Below are 14,585 nucleotides of genomic sequence, written 5' to 3' on the forward strand. Positions count from 1 at the left end.
TCCTTACACTTTGTTTTTAAAGGATGGTTTTTGATAATAGTCCTGAGGTCTCTAGGAAGTCTTAAAATACACACCTTGCAGCCAAGCAACAATTCCTTTTGTGATACCAAAGGGTTGTTCAGACCAAGCAACAATTCCTTTAGTGATACCAAAGGGTTGTTCAGAACTTCAAACCAGGCCATTAGTCGTTTAATTCCAGAACTCTTGAGAGTTTAAAGACCAGCCTGATCTACCTAGTGAGATCCTGAGACCATATATTCTTAACTTTTAAAAATTAACTTCAACGCAAGTTCCTCACACAGAATCATATGTTGAAAATTTTGACTCGGAGAAATCTTAAGAGTACTGAGTTCAATTTAGTAAGTAAACTATCACTTATATTTCTGATGACGTTTTCTATGAATCATTTTGAAATTTTCTGGATAATTTGAGTTGTTACACCCCGGATTATACCTAAGAAGCCACTTTCTACTTTAAAGGTGAAGAGTATCAAGTTTTTTGCGTAGTTTAACATGAATTTAAACTGAACTCTTCCTGTTTGGTTGTAACTAACTCCTACGGATTGGGCAGCATTCCTCTGAGTGCGGTCGGTCATGGGGAGCACTTTGAAGGGATTCCCATCCCGTCTGGGAAGGCCTAGCTGGCCCGACAGCAGACTGCCTTCCCCGACCTCTCGCCTTCCCTTCGGCCGCGGCTCCGCCCCGCGGGAAGCCCCTCCCCCCGCGTCTGCGCGCTCGCGGACCGGCAGGGCGGAGGCGCGCTGACACCTGGCGGCGGCGGGGGCGGGCCGTCGGCGAGCGTGGGCTGGGATTGGCTGTGGCGCGTGGGTTGGGGCGGGAGGAGACGGTTATGGGCTCGAGCCTGGGCCGGATTCCGGCTGTCTGAGGGGCGCGGAGACCTGCAGGAGGGAGACGGCCGCAGCATGGCGGCCCGCAGCGCACCGCCCTGCCATCCGCCTTCCTGTCGCAGCCGCCCGGACCCCGTGGTCCGCGAGTGCTTGCTGTGAGCCCGCCGCGCGTCAGCCCGCCATCCGCCCGCCCTCCTTCCCTTGTCGCCTCTGCCAGCCCGGGGGGGGGGGGGCGGCCGGGCGCGCCGCAGCCACCCGCCGGGGCCCTTGGACCATGGAGGACGTGAAACTGGAGTTCCCCTCGCTCCCGCAGTGCAAAGACGACGCCGAGGTGAGTGCCCGCCCGCCGGCCCTGCGGCTGGCAGCCCCCGGGTAGCGCCCCTGGCCCTACTGTGCCAGACTCTTCCTGTTTCCCGTAGGGGGCGTCACTGAGTTCCTCCTCCCATGGGACCCCTGTCGGTAGGGCCAACCAGGAGAGTACCCCTGATCACTTTTGAACACAGACTCATCTTTGCCAAAGCAACACGCTGTGAAGTTGTTTTTAATCTGAGCTTGGTGTTAGGTTCACATGCGGGACACAGAGCCCCACGTGTGGAATAGACCGGAGGCGTGAACTCTGGAATTGAACCCTAATAGCTCTCAAGTCAAAAAAACAACTACCAACAAAAACCCCACAAAAAAACTATGACTAATAGGAAAAAAAGTCAAAAAGACAGCTTCTTTGAATTTGAAATTTTTTAGTCACAATTCTTGCCTTTGTAGGAAAGAACTGTCGAGAGCAAATTTCTCTCAATTTATGAATTTAGGGTTCTTTTCACTCCACCTTGATTTTTCTTTTCTTTACCTAACATCTGTTGCAAATATTTTATGGTACCAGAAAGTGTTAAATTAGAGTTCACCAGTGGCTAAATTAGTAACAAGACAAGGATTCTTAGCTGTGACACTTAATAGGATCAAAAAGGGATTCTAGAGTTTTGTTGTGTGTTTTGACTTACATGTCTTAATACTCACCTCTGGCTGTGCTGGAACTCACAGAGATCCACTGCCTCTGCACCCCAAATGGGAATGAAGGTGCCTCTCATCGTTTTAAAGGTATTTGGGTTACATATGAGATGGAGACTTTATACCATTCAATTCTGTTGAATGTCTTCATTTGATCACTTTCTTGTGTTTGTTTTGTTGTGGTTATGGGTTTTTGAGAAAGGATTTCTTTGTAGCCCCGGCAGTCCTGGAACTCTGTGCAGAGAAAACTGGCCTTAAAGTCAGTCTCCTGAGTACTGGTTTTAAAGGTGTGTGCCGCCAATCTTAACTACGTTTTTAAATGAATTTTAATTTTAAGCCAAGGTCTTGTGTAGCCAGGAATGTCCTTCAATCCCTTTTCTCCCAAGTGACAAGCATTTGGAGAATTCTTAGGAGTGATGGTTGAGACTTGAATATATTTTTAAGTTGAATCATAAATTTAAAAAAGATTTTGTACTTTTTTCTTTAATGTACAGTCAGGTAAATGAGGGGTATTGTATCTTCAAATAATTTTTCAGTTTCACAAGTGGTTTCTCTTGTGATAGAAGAAAAGAACCAACTCTGGCAAGCAGCCTTCTGACTTCTCCACAGAGAGAGATTGATTGAGGTTTAGAGTATGTGTTCTATCAGGGTCACTACTGCACATAGTGGAGGTGGAGTCCTGACTCCTAATTCTTTTGGGTTTTTAATACACCTTAATTCTTCCCTCCCCTATTCTTAGAAGTTATAACTTAATTCCCCCCCTTTATTGTAATTATATTTATTCCCTGCAAAAACTGTAACTTCTTACTTACTATTTCCCAATGATATATGTAAGGCATCAAAAACAATTTACAGTTTCTTTCACATAGAAAATCAAAAATCAAATCACTGCCAGGTGAGTGATGGCTTTCTTGTAGGTGGTGTGGTCCACCAGTCCCAGTGTCATTCATACATCCATTAGTCTGTATTGTCTGTCAACCATTTGGACTTCCTCTTACTTGGGATATAGTCATGAGGTTTATGCTAACATTTTCTAAACCTAATTACTTTCAGAGGCCCCCCTCAACACACTGTATTTGTATTGAGTTTCCACCTTTTAATTCCTTGTTTAGACATCTCAAGACTTGTTTCTGGGGAGATATACTCAAACATAGCTGTAGAGTTAAGGTGAGAAAACTCTCAAAGATCAGCATCTGATAGCAACTGGAATAATTTCAGATCCGTACTTATTCTAGTGAGGCTTAAGGTTATGTGTGTATGTGACCTGTGAATGGAGGTAACGTCTATTCTCTTGCTGCTCTGCAACTTGCTTTTAATTCTTGTAATTATTAATATTATTAGCAACAGGGTTTCTCTGTGTAGCCCTGACTATCCTGGAACTCATTATGTAGACCAGGCTAGACTCAAACTCATAGAGCCCTGCCTGCCTCTGCCTTCTTGATTCTTGGATTTGAAGATGTGTACTGCCACATCCTATTGTAGTAGTAACTTATTTTGGTATAAATATGTAGACAGTGTTTCATGGTCTTTTGTCTACAAACTTACACAGAGTGTGAATCAACTTTGGAATCTTGTTTTTGTTAAAAATTGAGATTCAAATTTCATTTTCTTTTTTTTCTTTCCTTTTTTTTTTTTTTTTCCTCTTTTTTTTCGGAGCTGGGGATCGAACCCAGGGCCTTGCGCTTCCTAGGCAAGTGCTCTACCACTGAGCTAAATCCCCAACCCCCCCTTTTTATTTTTTTAGATTTTATTTATTTATTATATATAAGTACACTGTACCTGTCTTCAGATACACCAGAAGAGGGCATCGGATCTCTTTACAGATGGTTGTGACCCACCATGTGGTTGCTGGGAATTGAACTCAGGACCTCTGGAAGAGCAGTCAGTGCTCTTAACTACTGAGCCATCTCTCCAGCCCTCATTTTCTTCTTTACATTTTTTTTTAAACTTAAAAATAATTTAATAGCATTGAATACCCTTTACTTGGTTAAATCTTTTGGGGGGGGGAAGTACTTTAACAAAAAAGCACATTTATTCTGTTGCTTTGAGTTCCTTCTAACTTGCTACATTGAAAGGGTTTAGGAAATTTCACCCCAAAATGTTGCTGTTTGACATGCTGGTTGTTTGGGTATATAAAACGGCAGATGCAGGAGAAGGTTTCTAAATGCCCCTCAGTTACCTAGAAAATAGATCTTGAAAAGGGGTTCAGTAAACAGTAAACAACAGAAGATTAACTTACAAAAGAGAAGTGGATACCACACCCAGGTTTATCACAAGCCCTGGGTTCTAAGACTCCTTGCACATTGGTTCATGTGGCTTTCTTAGACACACGCACAGACATAATCTCAAAGCTCTTGCTATCCTGACCCCCTAAGTGGTGTGATTGCAGGCAGGTGCCACCATGCTCAACTTTAAGTTTCTAATTATCACTGGTATTGGATGTTTGCCCTGTGCACATAATAAATGTGTGTACCTTTTCTACTAGTCTATTTATTGTCAGTTTTCATAGACTCAGTATTTTGTTTTCCCTCAACATAGGTTTTTTTCTTTGTATCCATGGCTGTCCTCAACTTCACTCTGTAAATCTGGCTGGCCTTGAGCTCAAGACGTCTATCTGCCTGCCTCTGCCTCCCAAGTGTTAAGATTAAGGTGTGAGTCAACCACCACCACCCAGCCTTTTTTTCTTTCTTTTAATAGACTCATTTTTTTATCACACCCTAGAACAGCAATTATCAACCTATGGTTTAGGACCCCTTTAGGGTCACATATCAAATATTTACATTACAAATGATAACACTAGCAAAATTACAGTTAAAAAAATGAAGTAGCAACTACATTAGAGAAGGTGAGAACCACTGCACTGGAGGATAGGGTGGATCCTCTCCTCACAGTATCTCTCAGCCGAGCTTTAGTCATCCCACAGTGTGTTTCTGCTCTTCTTTAACCACATGCAGTGTTTTTATTTTAAGTAAGGAATTTCTTTATGCTTTTCCTATGCTTGTAACAAGTTGCTTCAGGAAATAAGTTTGGTCAGTAGATGACTTGAAAATCTTTGAATACCTTTAGTCTCAGAACTCTGGAGCAGAGGCAGTCAGGTAGATCTCTGAGATCTAGGCCGGAGGCCTGTCAGTGCTGCAGTGTCTACAGCACCAAGTATCTTCAGAATACACACTCACTGTGTGCTTATTCCTTGTAACACTCCACACTTCATATTAGGGACACCGTCACTAAAAAGGACATTGTCTTTGACCTAAATCATTAAAACTTTTCTATGGAAAAGATAGAACTATTTCTCTTGTGAATGTGCTAGCCTAGTCTACAGAATGAGTTCCAGGATAGCCAGGGCTACATAGAGAAACCCTGTTTGAAAAACCAAAAAAAGAAAAAGAAAATAATCATTATCTTCTGGTAAGTTGAAGAAGCACACAGACACCAAGTTTGGCTAATGGTTTTTGGTTTTTGGGGTTTTTTTTTGTTTTTTTTTTTTGTTTTTTTTTGACTGACTTGAAAAATCAGATTCTCCGTTAATTTCAGGAATTATAATTGCTACTTTGTATAATCAGTCTTTGTTTAAAGATATGCTTTCCATAAGGTTTTTTTTGCTCACATTGAAAGACTGAATAGAGATGTACTAATTACCAAAGTACACTGTGGATCTGAGTTATCTAGACGTGAGGTAAGACTCACGACTGGAGAGAAGACTCCACCTGCAGAGAAGCATTCACACAGCAACTCAACTTCAGCACCACTTCCAAGACATGGGTGACCTCTTCTGACTTCTGAGGGAACCAGGCACATACATGGTATACATACACGAGAGAAAAACACTATTATATGGAAAGTAGTAAAAATAAATCTCTAAAAAATAAAATTCTGGGGGGAGTGGATAAAATTCTGTTTAAAATAGAAGTATAAATAGACACAATGTTAATATTTTTTTAACATTTCTTTTTTCTTTTTTTTCAGAGCTGGGGACTGAACCCAGGGCCTTGCGCTTGCTAGGCAAGCGCTCTACCACTGAGCTAAATCCCCAACCCCTTAACATTACATTTTAAAAAGTTTCTTTAGGGCTGGAGAGATGGCTCAGTGGTTAAGAGAGCACTGACTGCTCCTCCAGGGGTCCTAAGTTCAATTCCCAGCAACTACATGGTGGCTCACAACCATCTGTAATGGGATTCACTCTTCTGGCCTGCCCAAAGACAGTGACAGTGTACTCACATACATGAGATAAATAAGTAAACAAATAAATCTTGAAAAAAGTTTCTTTACTAAGAATCTGTTTATAAGCTTGGTCTTTCTAGCTAGGCATGATGGTACATGCCTTTAATCCCAGCACATGGGAGGCAGGGGCAGATGGAGTTGTAAGCCAGCCTGGTCTACAGAGCAAGTTCTAGGACAGCCAGGACCACACAGAGAAACCTTTTCTCAATAATAATTAATTAAAAAATAAAATTGGTTTTTATAAAAAGTTATTGGGGGGAGGGTGGCAGGGTCTGTCCTAGCTGGCTTCAAACTTACAGGGATCTACCTGCCTCTGTCTCCTGAATGCTGAGATTAAAAGTGTGTGATTATGCCTCGTTTAGAGGAAAATTTTAAAGATTATAAAATCTTACTTGTGTACATAAATGGATGTCCATCTGTATGCACACAGTCATTTATCACCGTGGCTGTTCTGAATGAGGTCTCTGCCTGAACCTGGGACTCGTGTTTTCTTGGCAAAGTTGGAAGCCAGAAATCCCAAGCTGTCCTCCTGTCTCTGCCCACCTCAAAGCTGGTGTTAGATGCATTTTAGAGTTCCTGGCCTGTAACATGAGCACTGTGATCTTGATGCCTGAGTTACCTTTCCAGAGATGCTTTTGTATAGGATTGCCTTTTATTCCGTACTTGAAAAGTGTTTTTGCTGAGCTTGTAGCTCTGAGCTTGTAGAACAGGTATTATGCTGCCAGTTTTATGTCAGCCTGACACAAGCCATGGTCATCTGAGAAAGCTATAAGGGGAAAGCCAGTAACCAGCACTCCTCTATGGCCTCTGCATCAGCTCTTACTTCCAGGTTCCCATCTGGTTTGAATTCCTGCTGTGGCTTTTTTCTTTTTCTTTTTTCTTTTTTTTCAGAGCTGGGATTTGTAAACCTGTTTTGTGCTCCCAAGTTGCTTTTGCTGTGGTGTTTCATTATAGCAATAAAAATTCTAAGACAGTTTACCTTTTGAATATTTCCTATCCTGGAGTAATCTTTATTCTTTTTATTATATGGTCTGTCATTTTGGCTAATAAGTGCTCTTTGTTTTTTGTTTTTGTTTTCTTTGTTTTCATGTTTGTTTAGGACAGGGTTTCTCTGTGTAGCCCTGGCTATCCTGGAACTCATATTTTAGACTGTGCTAGTGTATTATGAATCTCCCACTACTGCCGGCAAGGCACCAGTGAGCAGGCTGGCCTGTTCTCAGACTGGTAGACTCTCTGACCCAGAGCTCTGAAATCTCGTCATCTGGCTTGCTAAGTTCCCATGGTGGGTCACTGCCATGCCAGCCCCACACTTACGAATTCCCACAGCTAACTGGGGTGGACTTCAGGCAAACCTGTGCTTTGCTGCTGTACCTTTCTCTCTGGAGCCCAGTGGTCACTGTGAAGGAAAACATCACACAAGCTTAGTTTACAATCAACAGGTAACACAGTAGCTGGACGCAGCAGCTAGCGTCCTAATTTGTAAGCCATTCAGAGTTATAAAGCCTCCAGTAGCAGATCAACCTCACCTATCCAAAAGGGTATCTTTCTCCTGCCTCCCCTCTTTCTCTCCACCCTGGCCACCCAGAAGGCCCCACACACACACACACACACTCCTTGCCCAGTGACTGGCCCTCTGAAATCTTTATTCCTTAGGGGAAGGTTCTGCCACAGGCTGGTCTTGAACTCAAAGATCTGTCTGCCTATGCTTCCGAATGCTGGGATCAAAGTCATGTGCCACCGTGCCAGGCTCAGATTGAAGAACATTTATATCAGTTTAGAAAGGTATCCCATGGAGCCTGGAGAGATGTTTCACTGGTGGCTGCTCTTCTAGTTTACCTGGTTGACTTCTGGCACCAACATGGCAGCCTACAAGCATCTGCAACTCCAGTTCCAGAGGAACACCCTCTTTTGGCGCTGAAGAAACCAGTCACAGATGTGGTACACAGGCATAATGCAGACAAAACACCCAGACACATAAAGCAAAGGGAAATAATTTAGTAAAAGAAGAAAGGTACCCAATGTTTATAGGCATTCCCTGCTCCACCCAACATAACACCAGGCAAATTGTAATCTGATTTCTGTCACCAGGGATATCTACTATAGGGCGCGCGCGTGTGTGTGTGTGTGTGCGTGCGTGCGTGCGTGCGTGCGTGTGTGTGTGTGTGTGTGTGTGTGTGTGTGTGTGTGTGTGACTATCTGCTATCTGTCACCAGGGATATCTGCTATAGGGTGTGTGTGTGTGTGTGTGTGTGTGTGTGTGTGTGTGTGAGAGAGAGAGAGAGAGAGAGAGAGAGAGAGAGAGAGAGAGAGTGAGTGTATAGACCAGGCTGCCATAGAACTTGGCAATCCTCTTGATTCTGTCATCTAAATTCTGGGATTATAAACATGCCATCATACCTGGTTACTTTTATTTATTTACAGTGATGGGCTCAAAGGGTACCATTGAGGATCCCGGTCTCTATCCTTGGGTTTCAAGGATAAGTTTCAGATTGTCAGACTTGAGCTATCTGAGAAGCCTGTGGTATTTTTCATTCTATTTATTTTTATTTATTTATTTTTGTTTTCCTTTTCAAGGAGTGGACTTACCCTATGAGACGAGAGATGCAGGTACGACAACTTTTAATTTATTCAAATGACCCTATTATTTAATAACTTGTGCTTACTGCACAAAGGAGACCTGCTGTTTCATAGTCTGTAGGGTTGTCATATTTACAGTTATAAGTATTGTGCAGTATTAGGGTATCGTGTGGTAAATATGTTCCATTTGTGTCAAAATCTTAATATGTAAAATGAATTGTCTATATTGTTTGGATTAGATTTAAGGTCATAGCAATATGTGGATGTGCTTGATGAGTCACTGTTTTTCCTTATTTAAAAAATGAAGTGCTTATGTTCCTTTTAAAGCAGTTTGCTTTCCTGTCTAATTTGGATAAATTCAAGAGACTTGACTGTAAAATAATTTTAGGTAGTTACTCATTTTTTTATGTCTACTTCCCGGTTGACATCCGTAACTGACTTAACTATATTCAGTGAGTTGATGGCTTACTGTTGGGAATGAATGCCCCTCTTTTATATTTCTTATCATTTGCAGTCAGCTTCGTTAGTCCTCAATATAAGCAGTGCCCTCACTCTTGACCCTGTATCTTCCAAAGGCCTGCTTCCTTTCTTAATGAAAACTCACTTTTAAGTGACTCGTCTTTGGGAAGCCCACCATGCTCTCTGGTGTCTTGCTTTCCTTCTAAGTATTTTTCTCTTAACCTCATGCTTTATTAAACCCCAACTCGGCTTCATTAAAAAGGAGAGAGAGAAGAAAGCTCCTTTTAGACCTTTAACTGTATGTGACATATGTGAGTACATATGAGAACAACCCTGTGCTATGGGAAATGCACACATAAGTAAAATGTAATTCACACTCGTAAGATGCTCTTGGGACCATTCCTATCAGCTCTGCACTCAAGAGACTAGGGCAGGGGACCTGCCTGGAGTTTAGGGCCGTATCTATAGTGATTGATTACTGTTGACTAGTTTTTATTTACTGTGATGAAGTTGTATCCTGTGTCATCTTGTGCTGCTTTGGTTCTGAAGGAAGGACAGGGTCTGATTGAGTTCCCACTGACCTGGATCTTCTGTGTAACCCAGACTGCTCCAACTTAGGATCCTCTTCCTCAGCCTCCTGGGTGCTGGTGCTGGAACTACAGGGTGCTCCACTACACTTGGCTCCACACTGCTTTCTGTTTTGACCAAATAAAAGTTAGAGTAACCGTAATTCTAACAGGGTGCTTTTCTTTATGCCTGTTTTATTTTTAGGTTATAAATAATAATAGAAGTTAAGGTTTTTATTAATGTGGATGTCGATAATATAATGTGCTGATTATATCCAATCCTACTTATAAAAAGCATTGTAGGAACTTGAATATCTGACTTTTTAGAATAAAACTTAAATCGGGAACATTTCACTTGAATTTATAAAGGCACACCTATTATTTCTTATCCCAGTTTGCTATATATGCCTAGGAAATGCTCCTTGATCAAAGTTTTCACCAGAATATTGCAAAGGCTATTAGCCCCTGTACACAGAGACAGTTGACCTATGCGATACATATTTGCTATGGTTTAAACTTTACCTATGTGTTTTCCCCTAGGAAGTTTTGCCTGGATTGTTCTTAGGCCCCTACTCTTCTGCTATGAAAAGCAAGGTATGAACTTTAGGGTAGGTTCTCCAAGAGGCTTTAGTAAACCAACTTTTTATCGGGTAAGTTTTTAATAGTAAGAATTTTATACTAGGAATATTTATAACAGCAGTGTTCAGAGTACTTGTACCTACTTTTAAATTTACTAGACCTTTAATACTTTTGAAGTGTTTCACCACAAATTACAATAGTTTTTATAATTTATTTTTCTCACGAAATCTTGTGTTTTATAGATTTACCAATCCTACAACTATTAGTAATTTATTTACTATCTTAAAATGTTATATCTGTACATGCCAGACATCTTCTGACCATTATCAGATACGTGCAAAGTATCAGAGGAGGAAATAGAAGAGAGTGTTAGCTCGTATCAAAGTAAAAGTGCATGTTTTAGAGTGATTCTTCTTTTACATTGGGAATAGACTTCTTCAGTTGCTAGGTTAAGATGGGGTGGTTTATTTTAGTATTTAGTGATTTAGTTACCACTTTCTAAGGAATTCTCAGCTTTATGAATTATGGGGATGGTACTGATTCTTATTGAGTGATATATAGTGTAAAACATTATATTGCAAATATTTCCCCAAAGGTTTGCTGATTCAGAATTTAATATACTTCTATATGATAGTTTCGTGACAATAATTTTCAGAGTCATCCTGAAATCGGAACGTTCTTGATAGTAGAGGTGCCCAGCCAGGAAGCTGGAAAGGGTAGATGATGTAAAAGTCAGTAAACAAATAGAGCTTTGACTTTCTAGACGATGGTGTCAGCAGAGCTGTTGCCCAGAGTGTACTGATGACCAGGTGCAGGTCCTCCCAATCATTAGCACCCATATTAGCATATATAATTATGCCTAATAACAGGTTTCACTATGACATTTTTATTTCATAAACCATTTTGATGATATTCAAACATGTATCTTTTTCCTCTCTTGTCCTCCACCGACTTCTATTAATCCTTTTCCCAATTTCCCAACTTACATCTTCTTTGTGTATGTATTTATATTTCTCAATCTGAGTCACCATAATATATCCCAAATTTCTACTCATACCATCCCCAAAAAAGTACCTTTTGACCATAAAAAAAAGACGAATTCAGGTTGCTTGTTAGCCAATGGTCTATTTTTTTTTTTTTTTTGGTCTATTTCTTTTTCTAACTTTTTTCTATTTGTATCTGGAGGTAAAGTCATAGTTCACTTTTTATAAATGCTTCTGTTGAAAAGTACAAATATATTCTGCCATTGCATTAGAATTTCATTCTGATAAGCTTTGCTTTACTTAGTTAAATGTACCTTCAAAGCTTTTAAAGGAGTTTTTAGTTTGGTTTGGTTTGCTTTCTTTGTTGTTACTGTTTGAAACAAGGTTTCACTATGTAACTCAAGCTATGTAGACCAGGATAACCTCAGACAGTGAGTCGTCTCTCATGGCAGATCCCTGCTCTATGGGGATAGAGTGAGCAGGCTCTTTTCTTTGTCATATAAAGGTCATGCTCCCACATGGGATTTCCATCTCATGACTTTGTCAGACTAAGTCTATATAGTACACATTTTTTTCTTTCCTTAAAATTAATCCTAACTGCTCAGGTAAGAGTAGTGTTTCTCGTTCTCCCAGAACAAAGCTGAGCTACCAAGCTCAGTTCATTGGCTGACCTGGGATGTCTAGCTTAGGAGCTCATGACTCTAAACTCCCTGGCTTTAGTCACAGTTGTTAATAGTACGAGTTTCTTGAAAAGTTCCCATCAAGCCCTAGAAATAAACATAAATAAGTTGATGTTAAAGCTCAGAGAGCAATCTGTGTGTTAGACTTGAATCATTGAACCGTCTGGTGGATCATGTCAGGCCAATTACCATAAGATTAGCTTTAATCTTCTGTACCTCAGAATTAGATGAGTCTTTTCTATTTTTAGACATAATATTGTAAGGTGATATTTTATATTTTAAACTATTATCTCTCCCCATTTTTTTTAGCTACCTATACTGCAGAAACATGGCATAACTCATATAATTTGCATACGGCAAAATATTGAAGCAAACTTTATTAAACCAAACTTTCAACAATTATTTAGGTAAGAATTGTTGCTGTGCTTTATAGAAAAAATGTTAAGGATAAAACATGCAGTGTTGTTTTATTATTTTTACTGGTCTTCAAAGTGTTTTGAGATTAAACCCAGAGCCTCAAGCATGCTAGGTTAGCATTTTCCCTGTCCTGTAATGATTTTGTTTCAAGGTTGTTATATAATATAACTTTCAGCTATTTCCTAAGTATCAGCTATATGGTGTATAACAGAATTTATGTAAAATATTTAAATCTTGTTCATAATTTTAGAATGTTTTTCTGTACTCCTTTCCTCCTAGATACTCAGTCCCTTCCTCAAAGGCACCTGCGATTTCTTCTTCATTGTGTCTATTCAGAAGCCTATTCCTGTAGATAAGGTTGTTTTGACTTAATAGTTTCTGAGTTGGCCCCCACCCCTGCTAGCATATGGAGGTCAAGAAACAACTGAATCGAGCTTGGTCTTTTGTTGTTTGCAGTAACATATGCTACATTAGTTTGGCCCACAGGCTTCAGGGGAGTCCCCTGAAATCTGTGCCTCCCATCTTGCCATTAGAGTACTGGGATTAGAGATCTTGAGTTCCCAAACCTTGTCTTTCTCTTCAAGATACTATTTTTAATTATGTGTGTGTTTGTCTTTCTATGGATATGGGCACATAAAAGCACAGATCCCCTGGAACTGGACTTAAAGGGGATGGTTACAGACATGGTTATAGATCCAGACATGGATGTAGGAACCAAATTGAATATCATTCTAGCCCCCACACCTAGCTTTTTTTTTCATTAGTTACAGTTCAGGGCAGGCCCCATGCCCAGAAACATTTGTTCAACACAAAAATAAATTCCGTATTATTTGTGTGCTTTTTGTTTTCCTTTGGTGTATTTTGTCTTGTTGGACTTTGTTTACTTGTTTTGATTCTCATTGTGTGTGTGTGTGTGCCTGTCTGTCTGTCTGTCTGTCTTTAATAGGGAAAGAGCTGAAAATGATTGGAAATGGAGGTATAGAGGATATTGGAAGAATGTGATCAAAATGTATTGGATAAAAACTTATTTTACGGGGTTGGGGATTTAGCTCAGTGGTAGAGCGCTTGCCTAGGAAGCGCAAGGCCCTGGGTTCGGTCCCCAGCTCCAAAAAAAAAGAAAAAGGAAAAAAAAAACTTATTTTACATGTAAGGGGATCTTGCCTGTATGTATGTCTGTGTACCATTTTGTGCTTGGTGCCCATGGAGATTTGAAGAGGGCATCAGATCCTCTGGAACTGAAATTATACTTCTGAGCTGTCATTTGGATGCTGGGAATCAAATCTCAGTCCTCTGGAAGAGCAGCCAGTTAACTACTGAGCTGTTTCTCTATCTCCCTACCAAGCTTTTTATATGGTTCTGGGAATTTGAACACTCAGGCCCCCACACTCATGGGTAGTGCACTACCCACTGAGCTATCTCCTTGGTCTTCCCTGAAACCTTTATATATTCTGTTTGTCTGTCTGTGACAGGGTCTTATTATGTAGCCAGGGCTGGTCTTGAATGAATGATTGTCCTCCTGCCTCTGCTTCCTAAAGACAAAATTACATGTGTGTATACCATATCCAGCCTCAGTCAATATCTTATTGGGCATTTCTATATTTGCAGACTTTGTTATGTATTCCTAAGATATGCAGTGACCATCCTTGAGCATGTTACTTAGTTTATATGTGAATATACTGATAGGGTAAATTTATAGAAATGTTGGCTCTAAGAAGATGAGCACGAGACATTTTAATAAGTATCGCAGACTGCCCTCCATTTATATTTCACTGTCAAGTGTGACTGTCTCCTCAGTGTCTCTCCAAGACACAGTTATAAGATACTGAAATTTGTTTCAATCTGGTGGAGTTAAATACTTTTTCATATATTTCTAGCTTTCTCATTTATCTTCTAATTATTGCAGCTGAATCATTAAAAGTCTTACTATTTGTTATTTTAGGTTCATTTAAAAAATAAGCTGGAAAAAAAAATAAGCTGGATTTGGTGATACAGTCTTATAATCCTACCACTTAGGAGGCTGGACTCCAAATTGAAGCTGACTAATAAGACAAATAATACAACAGTAACAAAGACGGCATTACACATGCTAAAAACAAAAGGCAGATGCTTATTGGGAGAGAACTGCTACCAATTGTTTTTCAGTATCTTTATAGAGATATTATGTATCTATATAAAAGTGTGTTAGAAATATTTTTTTTAAACTTAGGATATGTCAGACAGATGTTAAAAACATTGTAATGCTTTGCTTTACTGA

The 14,585-nt window shown here is 40.2% G+C and overlaps 1 protein-coding gene across 6 annotated transcripts in view; it reads left to right on the plus strand.

The window, feature by feature from the left end:
- Positions 1-879: 879 nt before the first annotated feature.
- Styx (serine/threonine/tyrosine interacting protein) overlaps positions 880-14,585 on the plus strand; it is a 30,493-nt gene continuing 16,787 nt past the window's right edge. For 3 of the 6 annotated variants that reach the window (XR_015637834.1, XR_015637833.1, XR_015637832.1), the window contains exons 1-4: positions 880-1,178; positions 8,645-8,677; positions 10,213-10,266; positions 12,224-12,321. Coding sequence is in view for 2 of the 6 variants with exons in the window: in NM_001271541.1 (NP_001258470.1) it covers positions 1,122-1,178; positions 8,645-8,677; positions 10,213-10,266; positions 12,224-12,321 (242 nt within the window). In the remaining 4 variants the exon portion in view is untranslated. 6 annotated transcript variants of the gene reach the window in all.

Source organism: Rattus norvegicus, chromosome 15, assembly GCF_021556685.1.
Source record: "Rattus norvegicus strain SHRSP/BbbUtx chromosome 15, alternate assembly SHRSP_T2T, whole genome shotgun sequence".
Classification (NCBI taxonomy): domain Eukaryota; kingdom Metazoa; phylum Chordata; class Mammalia; order Rodentia; family Muridae; genus Rattus; species Rattus norvegicus.